The sequence below is a fragment of the Boleophthalmus pectinirostris genome, unplaced genomic scaffold (genome assembly GCF_026225935.1).
Source record: "Boleophthalmus pectinirostris isolate CB_2022bp ecotype Guang Dong unplaced genomic scaffold, ASM2622593v1 HiC_scaffold_18, whole genome shotgun sequence".
Taxonomy (NCBI): Eukaryota; Metazoa; Chordata; class Actinopteri; order Gobiiformes; family Gobiidae; genus Boleophthalmus; species Boleophthalmus pectinirostris.
Genome location: NW_026571133.1, coordinates 18944001 through 18960336, shown reverse-complemented (window position 1 = coordinate 18960336; position 16336 = coordinate 18944001). Strand labels below are relative to the sequence as shown.

Here is a 16336-nt window from a genome sequence, read left to right as displayed (position 1 = left end):
GGTGTTTGGGTTTTACCGGATGCGCTCGTGCTGCTGTGCGTAATGCAGGACGCGGACTGTAGCCTGTGTCAGTCACAAGTCGATGGTGCCGCGGAGGAGGAAAACACAGTGGAAAGATTAGTAAAAGGCACTAAAACCATTTTAATTCCGCAAATCAATCGCTGCTTTTCAATCGGAATAGATACACTAAAGGTAAGTTGTTCTGAATACTTTGACATACTTTTACTATTACTTTTTATAACTTTTTGACGGTACGGATGTGGCTAATTGGCTAACTTAAAGCTTGGGGCTAACACTGTAGACAACTTCCCAATGACAAAAAGTTCCCATCTGTGGAAAAAGTTTGTAATTTCCAGTATGAAAGGTTTCTGACTACACTTTACAAATGATCTCAGAAATATATTGCAGATTTTTTTGTGCTGTAGCTAAGGCTGTTGGGAACTATTACAAGCTTAAGAGATTAAGGCAGTTTCTGTTTTATTCAGCATTAGAGGCATTTACGATTTTAATTATTCAACAAAGTCTCTCATTTTACGGCTCCAGCTTCATTAATGAGTTTGGTTTAAGACGTTTGTGTTTACATAAGGACAGAAATGCCTCTATGGGTTGAATGATAAAGGGCGGGGCAGGTTTCGCTTAAAGATAAACTCGTCGTGCGCTCACAAGTAAGAACACATATCTTATTTTCGACATAAAAACACAATTTGTGTCTCATTTTAGCACAGAGATGATTGTGTGAGTTGATGCTACTTACGACAGTGTGCCAGTGTAGCTGAAGCTGTGTAAGGCACATGCCAAATTCAATTTTGTCAGATGCACTGTCGTAAAACACAGAAATTACACTTCACTTCACTACAGTCAGTTTTTACTTAAAATGTATCTTTTCCGTTTCAAATATATTCTGGAAATTACAAGAAATCACTACTCATCAGTCACACGACAATGATTCACAGATCTATTTCAGCGTGTGTATGGCTGTTGTGATGTTTCTATGTTGGTGATGTACTGCTGCTGTAGTAGTAAAGGAATAATAATAATGAAAGCTGAGGGTCATGTGAAATGAGCTAAACTGATTTGATACAATTTGTGATTTTGTACTAAAAAGGTGATGTATGTATGTCAAATGCTGCTCTGCTCTAAAGACAGACAAATTTGACTGTTACTGACATTACTATATTTAAATTTATATTTTGCATTGTACAAACATACATATAATTCTCCTATATTTCACACTGATATTTCTAATTACAAGTTTGGCATATTATGTAACATCTTCAATGCACTATAATCTCATAAATAAATAATGAATAACTTTTTCTGATGGTAGGTCCGCCACCTGTTTGATATTATTGCTTAACCTGGAATGTTTCGAAATATGGCATACTATATTATATTGCTAAAACATACATTTCTCTCCACATCATCAGTTTGGCATTATGAATAGTTTAATGCCTTAACATTCCGGGGAAAGCCCATTTCATGGAGACAAGCAATGGAAATGTTATTTACAAACATTCACCAGAAAAGTTACATAATGTACTTTTTAATTTGAGATTAATTTGAGGTGCACATGAGGGTCACAGGGTTATCACACTCTGACCAACTCCTGAAGAATCCTGCTTCAAAGCATTAATACAAGACAGGAACCTCCACAGGAAGTACTGTAAAATGGTCCATGAGTGACGTCATGGGTCTGCTCTGTCATGTATTAGAGTTCACCTCCATTATGTGTTGGTCTCTGGGCTGCTGGCTGTTCCACTGGAAAATACCTGAATGTGTGGAACAAATGCCATTGTTTTCAACTGTCCATGGAGCTTTTTTCTTTGTTTGACCCTATAGTCATCTGTGTTTAGACTACAGTTACTCCACTGTGTTGATAGACGCATTAGCTTGACTTCTATGGTAAAGGACAGTTTAACTCCAGAAATACATTGTTGTGTAAATGTTAGTCAAAAATTTGAAATTTATTGCACTGAAAAACAGTATGTTTCCTTACTGTGAGCAGACTTGCAACTCCACAAACCAGACTTATTTATCCTAAAAGAGGGCCTTCTTCTCGTTGCCTTGGATATGTTATTCTTTTGGCTATAATATTTCACAGGCATAAGACTCATCTAGCTCCATGGAGAATGTTCCAGATTATGGTTTTAACTTCTATTTCCATGTAATCACGCAGGTGACACCTCCAGAAAGTTATGCAGTTTGGCCAGTATTTAATGTTAGGTTATTTTAAAATCCTTTCCCACTAAAACACTGACTTGTTTTGATACATCATTGAGTTTATAAGATGCTTTTAGTATTATATAGTATTAGTCAGCAACACCATTAGTATAGTGCTTCTATCATTTTCTTCTCATTGCAGTGGATGTTGCTGTTACTGGCCTCCTTAAGCAATCCTAAGGCAATTGACAGATAAATAGTTAATGCCGTCATTGGTATTTAGAAAATGTTGATCCTTTGTGTTACTATATCTCCTTATATTGGCTGCTGTGAGAGTGCAATATTGAAGGACTGGATTAGTTTTAGCTCTAGCTTTAGTACGTATTACTTACTTTATTGTGAGATAAGATTAACAAACTACTTCTCCAAGGAAATATCAAGTTAACTGATTAGCAGCCCGGCCGAATAAGGTAAATGTCAAAACTGTTCAACATAAATCTACATTTGTCCTTGGTACAATCTGGTGAATGGCATTGTGAGAAAGCGGCTGCCCTTTTTCAAACATGTGCTCATAGAGAAACAAACTTCATCACAGAGTTGGCTGGTGTTCTGTGACTCGGAGAGTAACTTTATGGGGCAAACATAAATAAACATCTTCAGGGGAGGCGCGCATGTGCATGTCAGCTGTGTGAGAACTGCTGGTAGAGGGACTCAAGGGAAAACTATTGTCTGTTCAGTCACAAAGGTGAATCTAAGATGGACTTGGGCCCAATTCATACCTTGCAATAATAAAGATGTAGCAATTAAAATATGCATTTTATATGGTGATGTAAAGTTTCAATCTTTTTCTATTCATGACAGCGTGAGAACATGCCAAAGTTTAGGCTTGTATTCTTGTATTCATTCACCTGAAGCTCTTGAATCACTGAGTAATTTATAGACCTTTTTAAAGTTGCTTTTAAAATGGAATTGTTATTGATGAAGTAGTTGCACATACTTGGAAGTTTGCAGAGCACAGATTGTGAGTGGACTTCAGACCCTGCATGGTCCAAAGCTTTGTTTACAGTTCTGGGTCAAGCTGGGTTCAGCTGACAGTGTCCTACAGAATCAAGGCAATGGTTTTCCTAAGCGTTGTTATTATGTCAGACCCAAAAATTACATTGTTTCAACTGTTTGCTTCTGTTATTTATATATTTGTAGTATTCACTTCTGTTTTGGGGTTGTTAATCTACCACCAGTAGCTTTCACAACCTTTTGAAACTTTTGCATCCTCTTTAATTGGGATCAACTTCTATAAAGGCCTTGCTATAGACACGTTTTATTTGTAGATTTTCTGCATGTCTTGAAGTTTAGTGGAGGTATTTGTTGCCTGCTCATGTGCCCATCACTTGTTCTTCTCCACTGAGTGCGAACTGAGGAATATGGACAACTGAAAAACAACCAAAGTAACAAAAGGCAATCCTATTAGCAGTTACAATATTTGATAATATAAACGTCTTTGTGATCACACATAGCAGGCGTAACAGTATAATGTTGGTTACTATGATTGCTTTGTGCCCTTAAGAATTGTAGTAAACTTATTTTAATTACTTTTATATGTTCAGTAGTGGAACATTACGGTATAAATGTACCGGTAGTAAAGTACTGTAAAGTTAAAAAAAGGTATCTGTACTTTACTTGAGTACATTTTTAAGTGAATACTTACATGCACTCAAATGTTGTTAAGTTTTTAAAAGTATATATTCTTTCTACTCCACTACATTATTTAATTTGACTGAAAAGTAAAAGTATTTTTTATTATTGTTTGAGACCAGCAGAAAAGGATGAGGGGTTAATTCAAGTTCATACTATGAATAAACAAAATATACAAGGAAAAACAGCTAGAAAAAACAATTTATTCAGTTGTTTCTGTTGAACAAAATTCAGCATAAGTCTTTATCAAAATCACAGCATTTGAAGCCTTACAAGATCTCAAAATCTGCTTGAAATACTTTGACTTCTTATTCTTTTTTCAAATGTGTACTTTAATACTTTTACTGAAGTTGATGTTATTCTTTTACTTGAGTATTTTATTGGTCCGGTATCTGTACTTTTACTTAACAATATTGATTACTTCTTCTCACCAATGAATATGTTTCATGTTTCATGGGATTCTATGTGAATCATGCGCAGCAATTTGGATACTGTTACCAAAAAACAAAAAAACCTGTTATGTTTCGAACGAATCTGCAAAACAAGTTGTTAGTTGTTCATCTTCTTGAGAGACAATTTTATTGACTGAGGATTATTCATGATTAATTTTAAGTTATTTATTTTTGCAACAATGCATGAGTCATAATTATCAGTGAAACTTTATGTGAGCAACATATTTTGAATATTTCGCCTCATAAATAAGACCATGAACTAGGCTACACATGTAAACATTGATGGTTGTCTGGATTAAGTGACAGGCAACATCTGGTGTGTCCGTGTTTAAACCACAACTATAAAAAGAAAACAATTATTCACAAAACACAGCCCTTCCCCCCTCTCATCTGTGTGCCTCTGTATAGTTCAATTAAATATAATTTGCTGTTTAGTTACTCTTTCAATTTATTTTCCGTCTTCTCTATTTTGTGAATGACAGTGAAGAATTATAATGAGTATATGTAATTTTGTATTAGTGTTCATTTATTTTGACTTGATTTGATTTTAGCAACTATTTTCACACCCACTTGTAGTAAAAAACTCCAGTGCGTATGTAGTGAGCTCATAGTTGATTATTTGAATACTGACCACAGCCTGCCTACTTCTTTCATCTCCATTTATTTGCTTACAAGTCCAGCCTTAGGGGAGGGTCTGGTGTAGTCACTTTAAGTTAGGACTGTTCCTTAATGAAAAGAAAATGTCATCTCAGGCACAGACATTATTTGATCTTGTTACTTATTGTACAGTGTACCTAAATAAAATACATTTAGTCCATAACCCAAATTTGGATTATTTGAAACAATTCATGTACCATCAAAAGTTAACACAGCAAGGAAGTCGAGGTTTGAATTACAGAATGATCTTCCATATAATTCAGAAATTAAATTATTTAATTGCTTAAATGCTGACAATGCAATTTTTGTATTTAATTAGGGTAATTATAAAAATTTGACTAATTGCACAGCCCAACTATAGATTTAGAGGGAGAGAGAAGAGGAGGAGGGCTGCAGACTAGATAAAATGACTGAATAAAGAGATACTGTTGAGTTTAAATGATGCACAGGAGGAGAGAGAGGTTTAACACAAGCCCTTCTATAGACCCGTCTGAAAGAAATCGGAAGCTGTCTCCTGTGGCTCTGGGCCCTGGTCTATTTGGCTTCTGTCGGATTCTCAGTGCAGCCCAGTCTTAGTTGGAGCAGCCTCTACAGACTCTTTATCGTGTGGTGGGATTGAAAATACCCACCTGCTGCTGAGATTATCAAACCAGATCACACACTTTCACTGCTCCTCTAATGCTGCATCATGGCATAAGGAGACATTCAAAAATAACTGTGGGATAATGCCAAGACTTTTGATATTATTTGTACAAGTCCCTGTCTTTAGAAGTTAACTAGTGTTGTCACGATACTAAATTTTCAAACTTGATATCGATACTAAAGAATACACTCTAATACCGATTCCAGTACCATAATCATAATAAAAACACTCTTTATTTACAGTGGAATGTCATTTTTAAAATTAAATAATAGTATTTTCTTTTATCTTATCTGTGTAATCCCTCAATATTTGAGGTATATGATCTTATACTAGTACTTTTTCTCATATGGCTTACGGTCTTTCTAAAGCTATTCAGGAAAGGTTCATGTCTGTCCTGTGATTGTGACTTTTTTAGTACTTCTTTAAATGAGTATCTAGTATTGATTAGTATCTGATTTGCGATACTTTTTTGACAACCATAGCTATAATCATTCTCTGGCCCTGCTCTTCTTCTTTGATAGCAGTAGATCCAGGGTGGTAAACTTCAGAGGAATGTTGTTGTGACAGAGAAGACAAAATGCTGTCTCAGTGCCTGTTCCAGCTGTTGATTTGATTGACAGGTCACGTGTGAGTCTGCGTGAGCAGAGAGGATGTGTCCTCTTTCCGCTTTGCAGGATACTATTTTTTTATACATAGTTTCAGTGTCAGCAGTTTACATTGTGTAATCATGGCTCACAGCATGTGCATCAGCTATTGTGAGCTGTATTTTGTGAGACTGGCTTGACCATGGTTTCTCTTTATGCTTTATTTATTCAAAATGATGTTGACGGTTACATTTGGTGCATATTAGAGCAATCAAATCGAAATCTGAATTATGAGTATTAGCAATTCATATTTCCTCTGCAGACAAGGAAGTGCCCTCTTATATACATACTCTTAATGAATCTCAATGAACTGCACTTATATCACTCTTTATATTTTCAAGAATTAACCACACTTGATATGCACAGTTTTTTCTTCCAGGCCCTGCACGCTGAGTGTGAATTAGGGCAGCAGAGATGTCGGGCTCCATGGATGGCTCCATGATTGATGTGTCCAGTGACAGCTTCTGGGAGGTGAGCAAAACATATTATACTATATAAAATATATATTTTTAAATATTTATCCCTTTTTTATATATATTATTAAATGCATGTTTTCTTGATGCAGGTTGGGAACTATAAGCGCACAGTGAAGCGGGTAGACGATGGCCACAGACTTTGCAGCGATCTGATGAACTGTCTTCATGAACGGGCCCGTATAGAAAAATCCTATGCACAGCAGCTCACAGAATGGGGCAAGAGGTGGCGGCAACTCATAGAGAAAGGTAACAGGGCAATGAACTAGTATTTAAATATAGATATTTTATTTGTATTCAAGGATTTCAGAATAATGAAAAATTATACTGTATATTTAGAATGCAAAATAGTCCTCACCTATCACCTACAGGAACTGAAACCCAGGCAATTTGCAGTAATAGTTATATAATACAGTAAAAACATACAAGTAAAATAAGTTATACCATGCTACCATATTCATCTTGGCCATATTTCCTTGTAGATAGCCTTGTTTTGTTATTTTATTTGTACATATACAAATTTGTGTATTTATATATTTTATTTAAAACAGATCTTTCTACTTTCAATTTTATTACAGTTCTTTTTTTTATTTAACCTTTGTTATTATTATATTGTAATCTTTGAGCTGCTGGTATAGTAATTTCTCTTGTGGATCAATAAACTTAGTCTAAATCTCAGTTCTTTGTCTCTCAGGCCCTCAGTATGGCACACTGGAGAGAGCCTGGTCAGCTCTGTGCACCGAATCAGAAAAAGTGAGTGAACTGCACATGGAGGTGAAGACCGCACTGATGGGAGAGGACTACGAGAAGCTCAAGAACTGGCAGCGCGATGCCTACCACAAACAGATGATCGGGGGATTTAAAGAAACAAAAGAGGCGGACGATGGATTCAGGAAGGCGCAGAAACCTTGGGCAAAAAAACTAAAAGAGGTGCGTTTTAGGTCTAGCCTGTGTTATTAATGGTCACCTGATGAGTAGTTTCCTATTTAAAATACTTTCCAACAACACAGTGTTGTGGCCATGGCTATAAATTTCATCCTTGAGTTATTATTTTTTGTCATTCGTATCCATAGTTACCTGGTTAAATAAACAATACACAGTGGAAATCGTTCAGGTGGGTGGAGAAGCTACATTGTACCAAAATACTGTTATGTATTCAAGTAGAAGTACAAAGTAGTGGTCCAAGAAATTACTCAACTGAGTAAAAAAAATATTTGAGGAATAGTGAGAATGATTGTTAAAGTAACTGTCTGGACATAACACACAATCATATCTGAAAGTAAGGTGGAAGAAACACAAATATGCATCGCTACTCAAATACAAAGGTGGCTAAGTACCACCTATCTGCTTATAAAGTAGTTTGAATGCTTACTGTGCTGTGAACAGACATTGTTTTCAAGCCCCTGTCAGTGGCTCGAGGCAACCTTCAAAAATCAGGTCACTCTAATATCCTATCCCCACATTCATTTGAACAGTGTGGCAGGCCTCACATTCCGCTTTGTGCACTTGTATTTGAGCAAGCACGTACATGTTTTGTCCGTTCAAAGCCAAAAACTTTTGCAAACTTCTTGTTGCGACTTCCTTTTCAGTGATGTCACATTGGGTGGTGACATCCTGGCCTGTTGAGTAGAACAATAAAGTGTTTCTGGAGCTGTGGTTTATTGATTAACAAGTCAAATTGGGACAAGTGATGGGATGTTGAGGAAATGAGGCTAATTAACTCAGGAAAATTAGTTTCTGTCATGGCTAACACAGGCTGCAATGGTCAATACAATACAGGCAAACATACATTCAGCTGCAGACATTGGCTATACTTAATGCACAATGCAGCATATAGATTTCCCTGTGCTATTAAATGAATATCAGTGTTATTATTTATATGCTAATAGATGTTTTTTATACTTAATCTTACATTACTAGCACTACTAACAAATTCACTCTCACCGCTGCCATAGCAGTCAGTTACAGGGCATTCTATTCTTGAATAATGGGTTGAGAAGGTCATAAAGTGTAAAGCCAATAAACGTATCTGTGCATGTGATTCACGTCAACACAAACTGTGCGTCTTCTCAGGTGGAGACGATGAAAAAGACCTACCACTCAGCCTGTAAAGAAGAGAAGCTGGCAGCAAGCAGAGAAACCAACAGCAAACTGGAGAGCAACAACAATCCTGAGGCACAGAAAAAGCTGCAGGAAAAACTAGAGAAGTGTCAACAAGAGGCACAAAAGGTTATACATCTAAGAATGGTCAAAATTGTAATCATAAGTCCATCTAATTGTGTATATCCTGCACAGGCAAAAGAGCGCTATGAGAAGTCCCTGGAGGAGCTTGACAAGCTAACCCCTCAGTACATGGAGAACATGGAGCAGGTGTTTGAGCAGTGGCAGCAGTTTGAAGACAAACGCATTCACTTTTTCAAAGAGCTGCTCCTGGAAGTCAAGCAACATCTGGACCTATCTAGCAATCACAGGTCTGAAAAACAGTCCTATAAAGTTTATTTCTATGAATGAATGGCCTCATGCCAACATTGTAAATGTTTGTAGATTTCAGACAATCTACCACACGCTGGAAGACACGATTTCTGCTACTGATGCTGAAGATGACCTCAAATGGTTCCGGTCAAACCATGGTCCAGGCATGCCCATGAACTGGCCACAGTTTGAGGTATTTAATATTATATCGTCACTGCGCTATTTTCCCACAGGACAATACATGCTTCAGGGTCCGTGTTTTCTATATTTATTATGTGGCCATACTAAATCAATACTAAGTTCCATGCTTGCAATATAAAGGTCTACTGTTTGGTTTATATTTTAACATAAACTTGCACATCTTTGACAGAATTTGGATTTGTCCGAGCCTCGTTCCTTTAAAAGAAGGTCCATTGTAGTGAGTTTTGCATGGCAGGCCTGGCGTTTTTCTACACTGCACATCTGTTTTTGTCTGCTCCAATTCTTCTGTGGTTGCAGTGGTTGTTGTGAGGTTATCTTGACCAAGATAAAATATTTGTCACATATTACCTTCATCTTATCTTAAATATATTCTGTTCTTCCATTTGACAGCTGAGATGGCATTTGGGATATCTTCTTTGTAGTATTTAAAGGTGCACCAAGTAATATTTCTGGTGGAGGTTCCCATGGATATGTCATTGCATTGCCTGGAATGTTCTATACTATGGTATTAAATGTATATCTTGCATTTATTCAAATACAGGTGTTTTTTATTGATAAAGTACACTGTGTAAAGGCATGCATTTTTTCACTTTAATGCCATTCTAAGGAACATTCCCTGGAATACCTCCATGGAGACAAGCAGCTAGAGGACCTGTCACCAGAAAAGTTACATAGTGCACCTTAAATTTAATATCATAGTCTGTTATTTTGTAGTGAGTGTTATTTTTTATGTCTTTACTTCAAGGTGATGGATGATAATACCTGCTTTAACTTTTACACTTCTTAGTTTGTGCTGTATACACACATGCATGTACTATATGTTTGAAATCTCCAAACAAGCTTTGCGTCTTCAATCATAAAGTCCTCTGTGTGTATATATTGCTGTGTAATATGCATTTCCCGCTTTATTCGTCAAAGTCCGTGGCTGCTGAACAGTTCATAAGTGTGTGCTGTTTGTGTGTTCTCTACAGGACTGGTCTATAGATTTGAACCGGACTCTGAGCAGACGAGAAACAAAGAAGAAGTCGTCTGAAGGAGTGACGCTGACTGGGATCAGTCAGACTGGGTCTGATCAGCCTGTGAAGACCACCAGCAGGTACACATCAAACCCAGCAACCGAGCAATGTACTAGGCTATACATTACAAATGGCTCAAAAATACACAGGTATACTACACACCACATGATTATAATAGTGGCCAATATTAAGTATTTTTGATTAAGAAGGAATTACTTCAGTAGTTTCCCATGCTTTTATGTTTGTATGTATAGATGTGAAACCTTTGACTAATGTATAAAAATATAACTTTTCCCCAGTGCACTTGATCAAATATTACTGTAATTGTGTGTAGAATGTCAAATTGTAAGAGACCTGTAAAAGAAAACAAAATTATTTTTAGTACTACTGCAATAGTAGTAGTGCACATTCACCCTTCATTTAAATCTTTACATACCTGAGATATTCAAAGTGGCCAGAGGCTGTTGATCTTCAGGAATGCTCATAAAATTACACAAGTTGCTCTAGAGTGACGCTTGTGGTGAACTTCAGTTACCATGGAAACCCAAAACATTTATTCACTTGCTGGGGGTCATGGTGAGCTGAGATTTGAATAGATCTAAGTTATGTTATGTTATATGCAAAGTAATTACTCTAGAGTCATCTTGCTGAAAACGGCTTACCATTCCTCACTGAACTGTTATTTATTTCACACCCATTTTATGCTAACTTAACACACTGTGTATTTAATTAGGCTATTGTCCTTAGCATTATCCAGTTTTGGCAACAGTGCAAAGCAAGAAAATTACAATGATTTGTTGTAATGTCATCAAAGAGATGATTAGGAGAGCTAGTCCAGGTAAACACTGAAGTAACATTGAACTGGCTTTGCTTGGTTGTTGGTGGTTTTATTGGGTTTGCAGGACAGGTACACTAAGTCAGCTGATTCAGCCGACAGCATTTATGGTCCTATGTATTAGAGAAAAAGGAGTGAGTAGAGGAGTCACCATGTGGAATGTCAGATGTGGCTGGCGTTTGACCCTTGACCTTTGCATGAGAAGTGTTTCTTGAGTCACATTTACAAAATACTATGTAATAACACAAAACAGTTATTAGTTTTCTTATCATACCATTCTGAATATAGTTTAGCAGGCAATGAGGTAAACACCAAGTCCCAAGTTTTTAATTTGTATGAATAAGAATGTGCATTGTCCTGTGTGTTTTGATATGCCACTAAGAGTTACATTATCCCAGTCGCCCATATATGTGCTGTTTACTGTAATTACCTCAAGCTGAGCAAGAGGATGGCATAACTGTGCAAACAAAGGCGTTCACAGTTCATAAGTGTTGCTCCAGTGCCCATGGCCAGAGAGTAAATAGGGAGTGTGTTTTGGCGTTGAGAGCGACAATGGCAGGAAGTAAAACTGACCTCAACTTTATTTAATTATAGAGTGTATTGTTCCAGTATAAGGACAATTATTATTATTATGTACGGCACCAACTAGCATTGAGGCAGTTAATAGAGTCAACTGTATGTTTACAATTGTTGCGTTTAGTTTGAATGCATCTGCAATCAAGATTCCTTTAAGTTATTGCTTCTTGAGGACACTTTGACAGCACACCTGAATCACATGTATTTCACAAGTTTATTGCGGGAATGTCAGTATTATTTGGTTAATCGATGTAATAGTCAGAGCTATTTAAAAATTATAATTGTGAGAAGCAAAAAACAATCATTTCAATTCAATCTATATAGCAAAAAACTAAATATAAACTGCATTTTTATTTAGCTGTTAATTTCTCACAGATATTCAGAAAGTTTGAGCTCAGGAAGCTGGTCAGATATCTAATATACAATCAAAGTAAATAATGGATTATATGGTTGTTTGGTCGTAGTGTAAAAAATCATCAGATCATTTGTTTCTTCTGAAAAATAATCACAATAAAATTTGGCATTGGGGCATCCTTAGTTCCCTCTGAACTACAGGGTCAGCTTGTTTTGTACATACTTTGATGTTATGGAGACAGGGTCAGTTGTTCTATGCAGCTTTTTGCCACATTTTCTTCTTGTAAACCATCATCTCATGTGTCTCGTGTTGTCAGCCTCACCATGCCCACCATAAGTGAACCGGTGAGCACAAACCCCTTTGACGAAGATGACGATGAGGAGGAGGAGGTGCAGACTACAGTCAACCACAACATTGTCAATAAAGAAGAAATAAATGTTGGTGAAATGGAGAAAAGTGTATTGTCTTGCGGCCTCTTGAAACTCTCTTCTTTTATTTGTGTTGTGGGCGTAGTTTGTCTTCTGTTTTTGCTTGAAAGTTGATGTCCTTCTTTTCTTTAGCCTCTCTTGACGCGAGTTGGCGTGCTGCATGGTCACTGAAATGCGACTACACACAGGACCATGTTTCTGTGCTTGACTTCTGGTATTATACAGTCAGACCACAAAAAAACCATTCAGCCAACCTGGGACACACACTGCAAAATGTAATCGATGCTTGTACTAATTTCATTTGGCAAAACATTTAAAATCTGGGTTAATAACGTTTATTTAAAGATGTAACTATTCTGGTGGAGGATCTGTCGCATGCTTGTCTCCATGGAGATTTTGCCTAGAATATTCCACAGTACAGCATTGAAGTTTTTTTTCCCCATGGAGAAAAACAGGTGACCCTGTTATGCGTAGTTTAAAATCATGCGGTGGAGCACTGCAGGCAAAGTAATCTCCATAGAGAAAAGCAGGTTGCGGACCCCCACCAGAAAAGTTACACTGTTCTTTAAAAAGTTTGTTTGGTCTAATTTCACTAAAATGCAGGTCTCATATCCAATCAACACTTTGGGAACTCCTATTGTAAAGCTATACGCAATTACTAATAAGCATGCAGTCTTAATTGGTTGACCTTAGCATTAAATCTCATATGATCTGCATGTTGTTGTAGTCCAGAGGCTGTAAACGTGTCTGACTGTACATCATTTGAGCGCTGCTTGGTGTGTTTTTCATTTTCTACTTTTGTCTCAGAGAGAAGCTGTCTCTGTGTCTCTGTGGCTCCCTCTTTTGGTCATGCAGGACAAATCAAATGTGTTTGTTCAGTGATTATGACTCATGTTACCTTTTGCTGGCTGTTTTATTTACATTGCCTGGTCTCGACTATTGTGTTAACTAAACTTCACAGCACCAAAAAACAACAATTTGTCTGGTCCACTAAGTAAGCATGTTCTTTCTATTCTTTTAGAATTAACTTGATGTTTTTAGACAAAACTAAATCTTTCCCAGTTTGGTGAAGTTTTAGGTTGTGATGGTCTTCTGGCTTTCTACTTTTTCCAACTTTTACATGTATTACATTTTTGTATGTTCTATCAGCGTCACTTGACCTCCTCGAAGATCTCTGCTTAAGTGACTGTGTTCTGTTCTAGTGCTAGCAATACAGAGAAGACCCCAGATTGGTCTGATGAAGACACAAGCGCAAATCCCTTTTCCACTAACGGAAATGGAAATCCATTTGAGGACGAACCATCTTCTCCAGGGATATCGGTGCCTGTTCGAGCTCTCTATGATTATGAAGGGCAGGAGCAGGACGAACTGAGTTTCAAAGCAGGTCTTTTTTTTTTTTTACTTCACTCTTTTACCTTTGCAATCTTAAACTTGTTATTTTGTTAAGTGTCACTGACCAAAAAAACTGCTATTCCAGGAGATGAATTCACAAAAATTGGTGAAGAGGATGACCAGGGCTGGTGTAAAGGTCGACTTAAGGACGGACAAATGGGTCTTTATCCTGCCAACTATGTTGAAGACATCCAATAGACATGACAAAGCTCTATATTCCATGTTTTTTCCTGTGGACAGTCAGACTGAAGGACAGATGCACAATCTGAATGGACCACTTGTTATATTGTGTCTTCCCACAAAATGATCTTTGTTGAAACTATTTAAAATATGGAAATTAACCACTTCAAGTATTGTTTGAGAAGCTGAATAGATTTTCCTGAAATCAATTTTACAAAGCAAATGTTACCCAGAGCCACAAGTCTTACAATCTGATGTTTGCTGTTACATAAAATATAACTTTTATAAAAATTCAATGAAATGTATTTGATCCTGTAATGTAGAAAAAAAAAAAGCCAAGGTTCACCGTTTTTTCCTTTAAGCTTTTAGAAGAAAGCCACTATGGATGCATTAAGGGAGATGATCTAAATTCATTTAAACCATTTCTGCAGGTTGAAAATGGGTCCATTTTGATTTATAACATGCTAAAATGTTTTAATATTTGTAATTCCTGCCTTTTTTCATGCTTAGTTTTGAGGATTTGCAGTTAGGAAAGACCAAAATAAAAATCAGCCGTCTTTATATTTAATGTGTCCACAACAAACATGTTATTTGCAATGTTTAAGGTTTCTCACTGAAATTGAATGTACAGTTAATTCACTGATTGTTATAGTTCACTCACTGGTCCCTTCTTCCAGCCTTCAGTCATTTCACTTAACATTTATTGTAAATTGTTATATTTTATTTCATTCAGAAACACTGACTTTGTTTTTATCACACAGATATCCAGTTTTTTTTTTTTTTTTTTTTGAGAAGAAAGCCTTTTAATATATAGCAAGTTTAAGCTGCACAAGATATTGCCATTGTGTATGTAAATAGCCACCATTAAACAAAATATCCACTGAGATCAGATATGATGTGCAGTTTGTATTTGATCAGACTTTGGTGACAACAGTTTGTAGTTGTTTAATTGGTAAGGATTGCTGTATAGGTACATCTCAAAAAATTAACTTTCATGAAAAAGTTTAATGTTTTTCATTTTACATTTCATAAAGTCTAACCTAGATATTATATAGACTGAAGCTTTTTTATTGAAATTTTGATGATGTCTTACAGATAATAAAAACCCCAAATTCAGAGTGTCAGAAATTAAAAAATATATATTATAAACAAAAGTTAGGCTTTTGAAAAATGTCAATTTCTATGCACTTACTTAGTTGGGCCTCTGTCAACAGCCCTGTGGCATTGCCCAGGTTGCTTTGATAGCGGCCTTCGGGTCATCTGTAATTGGCTCTGATGTGTCTCATCTTCCTCTTGACAATACCCCATCGTTTTTCTATGGGGCTCGTGTCAGGTGAGTATGCAGGCCAATGGTCACTGAACCAACTATTTGTACCTTTCGCTGTGTGGGCAGGTGCCAAGTTCTGCTGGAAAATGAAATCAGCATCTCCATAACGCTTCCTTCTGCTGATAAGCTTTAAGTGCTGTAAAATGTCATGGTAGATGACTATGTTGACTGTGGATGTCAGAAAACATTGACCAACACCAGCAGATTACATGGCAGTCCAGAGCATTACTGACTGATTGGATGGGTTAGATTTAAGATGGACAGCAGGCTAATTTAACAGATTTGTGCTGAGACTGGCGTTTGTCTGTTATGCCTATCATTTTCTTTTCTCGTCAGCAGTCTCTTGTATGAGGACAGAAAACACTGCTGGGGTCAGAGAACTGGCTGATAAGCTGCACATGATTCATGAAATGGGTAAGATGCAGATTACAATAATAAAGTAAAGCCAATGCCACTCTGGAGGAGTGCTAACCAAATAAGGAAACTTCAGACACTGATGCACTGAAATGTTGCATTAAAAATTGCAGCACTAATAAGCGCTGCAAAAGAAATCATGCTCAAATTGAAATCACAATTTAGACTGAGAAATTAAGCATTTCTCAAATGTGGGGGATTCCTGTAGCTGGTACTATTTATATAAAAGGTCTATGGGGCTGAATGGCTTTAGGACATGCACTGTGAACCTTATTTAAGTCAGAATCTATGGGGTATTGTCAAGAGGAAGACCCAGCAATGCAGATGACCTCAAGGCCGCTATCAAAGCAACCTGGGCTTGCATTACACCTAAGCAGTGTCACAGGTTGATCGCCTACATGCCATGCCGCAGTGATGCA

General features: G+C 36.9%; 1 protein-coding gene across 6 annotated transcripts; it reads left to right on the top strand.

Annotated features, from left to right (window-relative positions):
* The first annotated feature begins 33 nt into the window (after nt 1-33).
* On the top strand, nt 34-15067 carry pacsin2 (protein kinase C and casein kinase substrate in neurons 2). Of its 6 annotated transcripts, none has more exons than XM_055154215.1 (11): nt 34-192; nt 6615-6719; nt 6814-6970; nt 7416-7651; nt 8795-8950; nt 9017-9192; nt 9266-9386; nt 10366-10490; nt 12493-12639; nt 13807-13988; nt 14082-15067. In XM_055154215.1, the coding sequence occupies exons 2-11, from the start codon at nt 6663-6665 to the stop codon at nt 14192-14194; spliced, it is 1470 nt and encodes a 489-aa protein (XP_055010190.1). In that variant the 5' UTR covers nt 34-192; nt 6615-6662; the 3' UTR covers nt 14195-15067. The 6 variants fall into 6 exon arrangements, with proteins under 6 accessions (XP_055010190.1, XP_020782046.1, XP_020782047.1 ...); XM_020926387.2 differs by lacking the exon at nt 12493-12639 and adding an exon at nt 9564-9611; XM_055154212.1 differs by lacking the exon at nt 12493-12639 and adding an exon at nt 9564-9611 and having other exon boundaries at nt 41-192; nt 6628-6719.
* Nucleotides 15068-16336: the final 1269 nt, after the last annotated feature.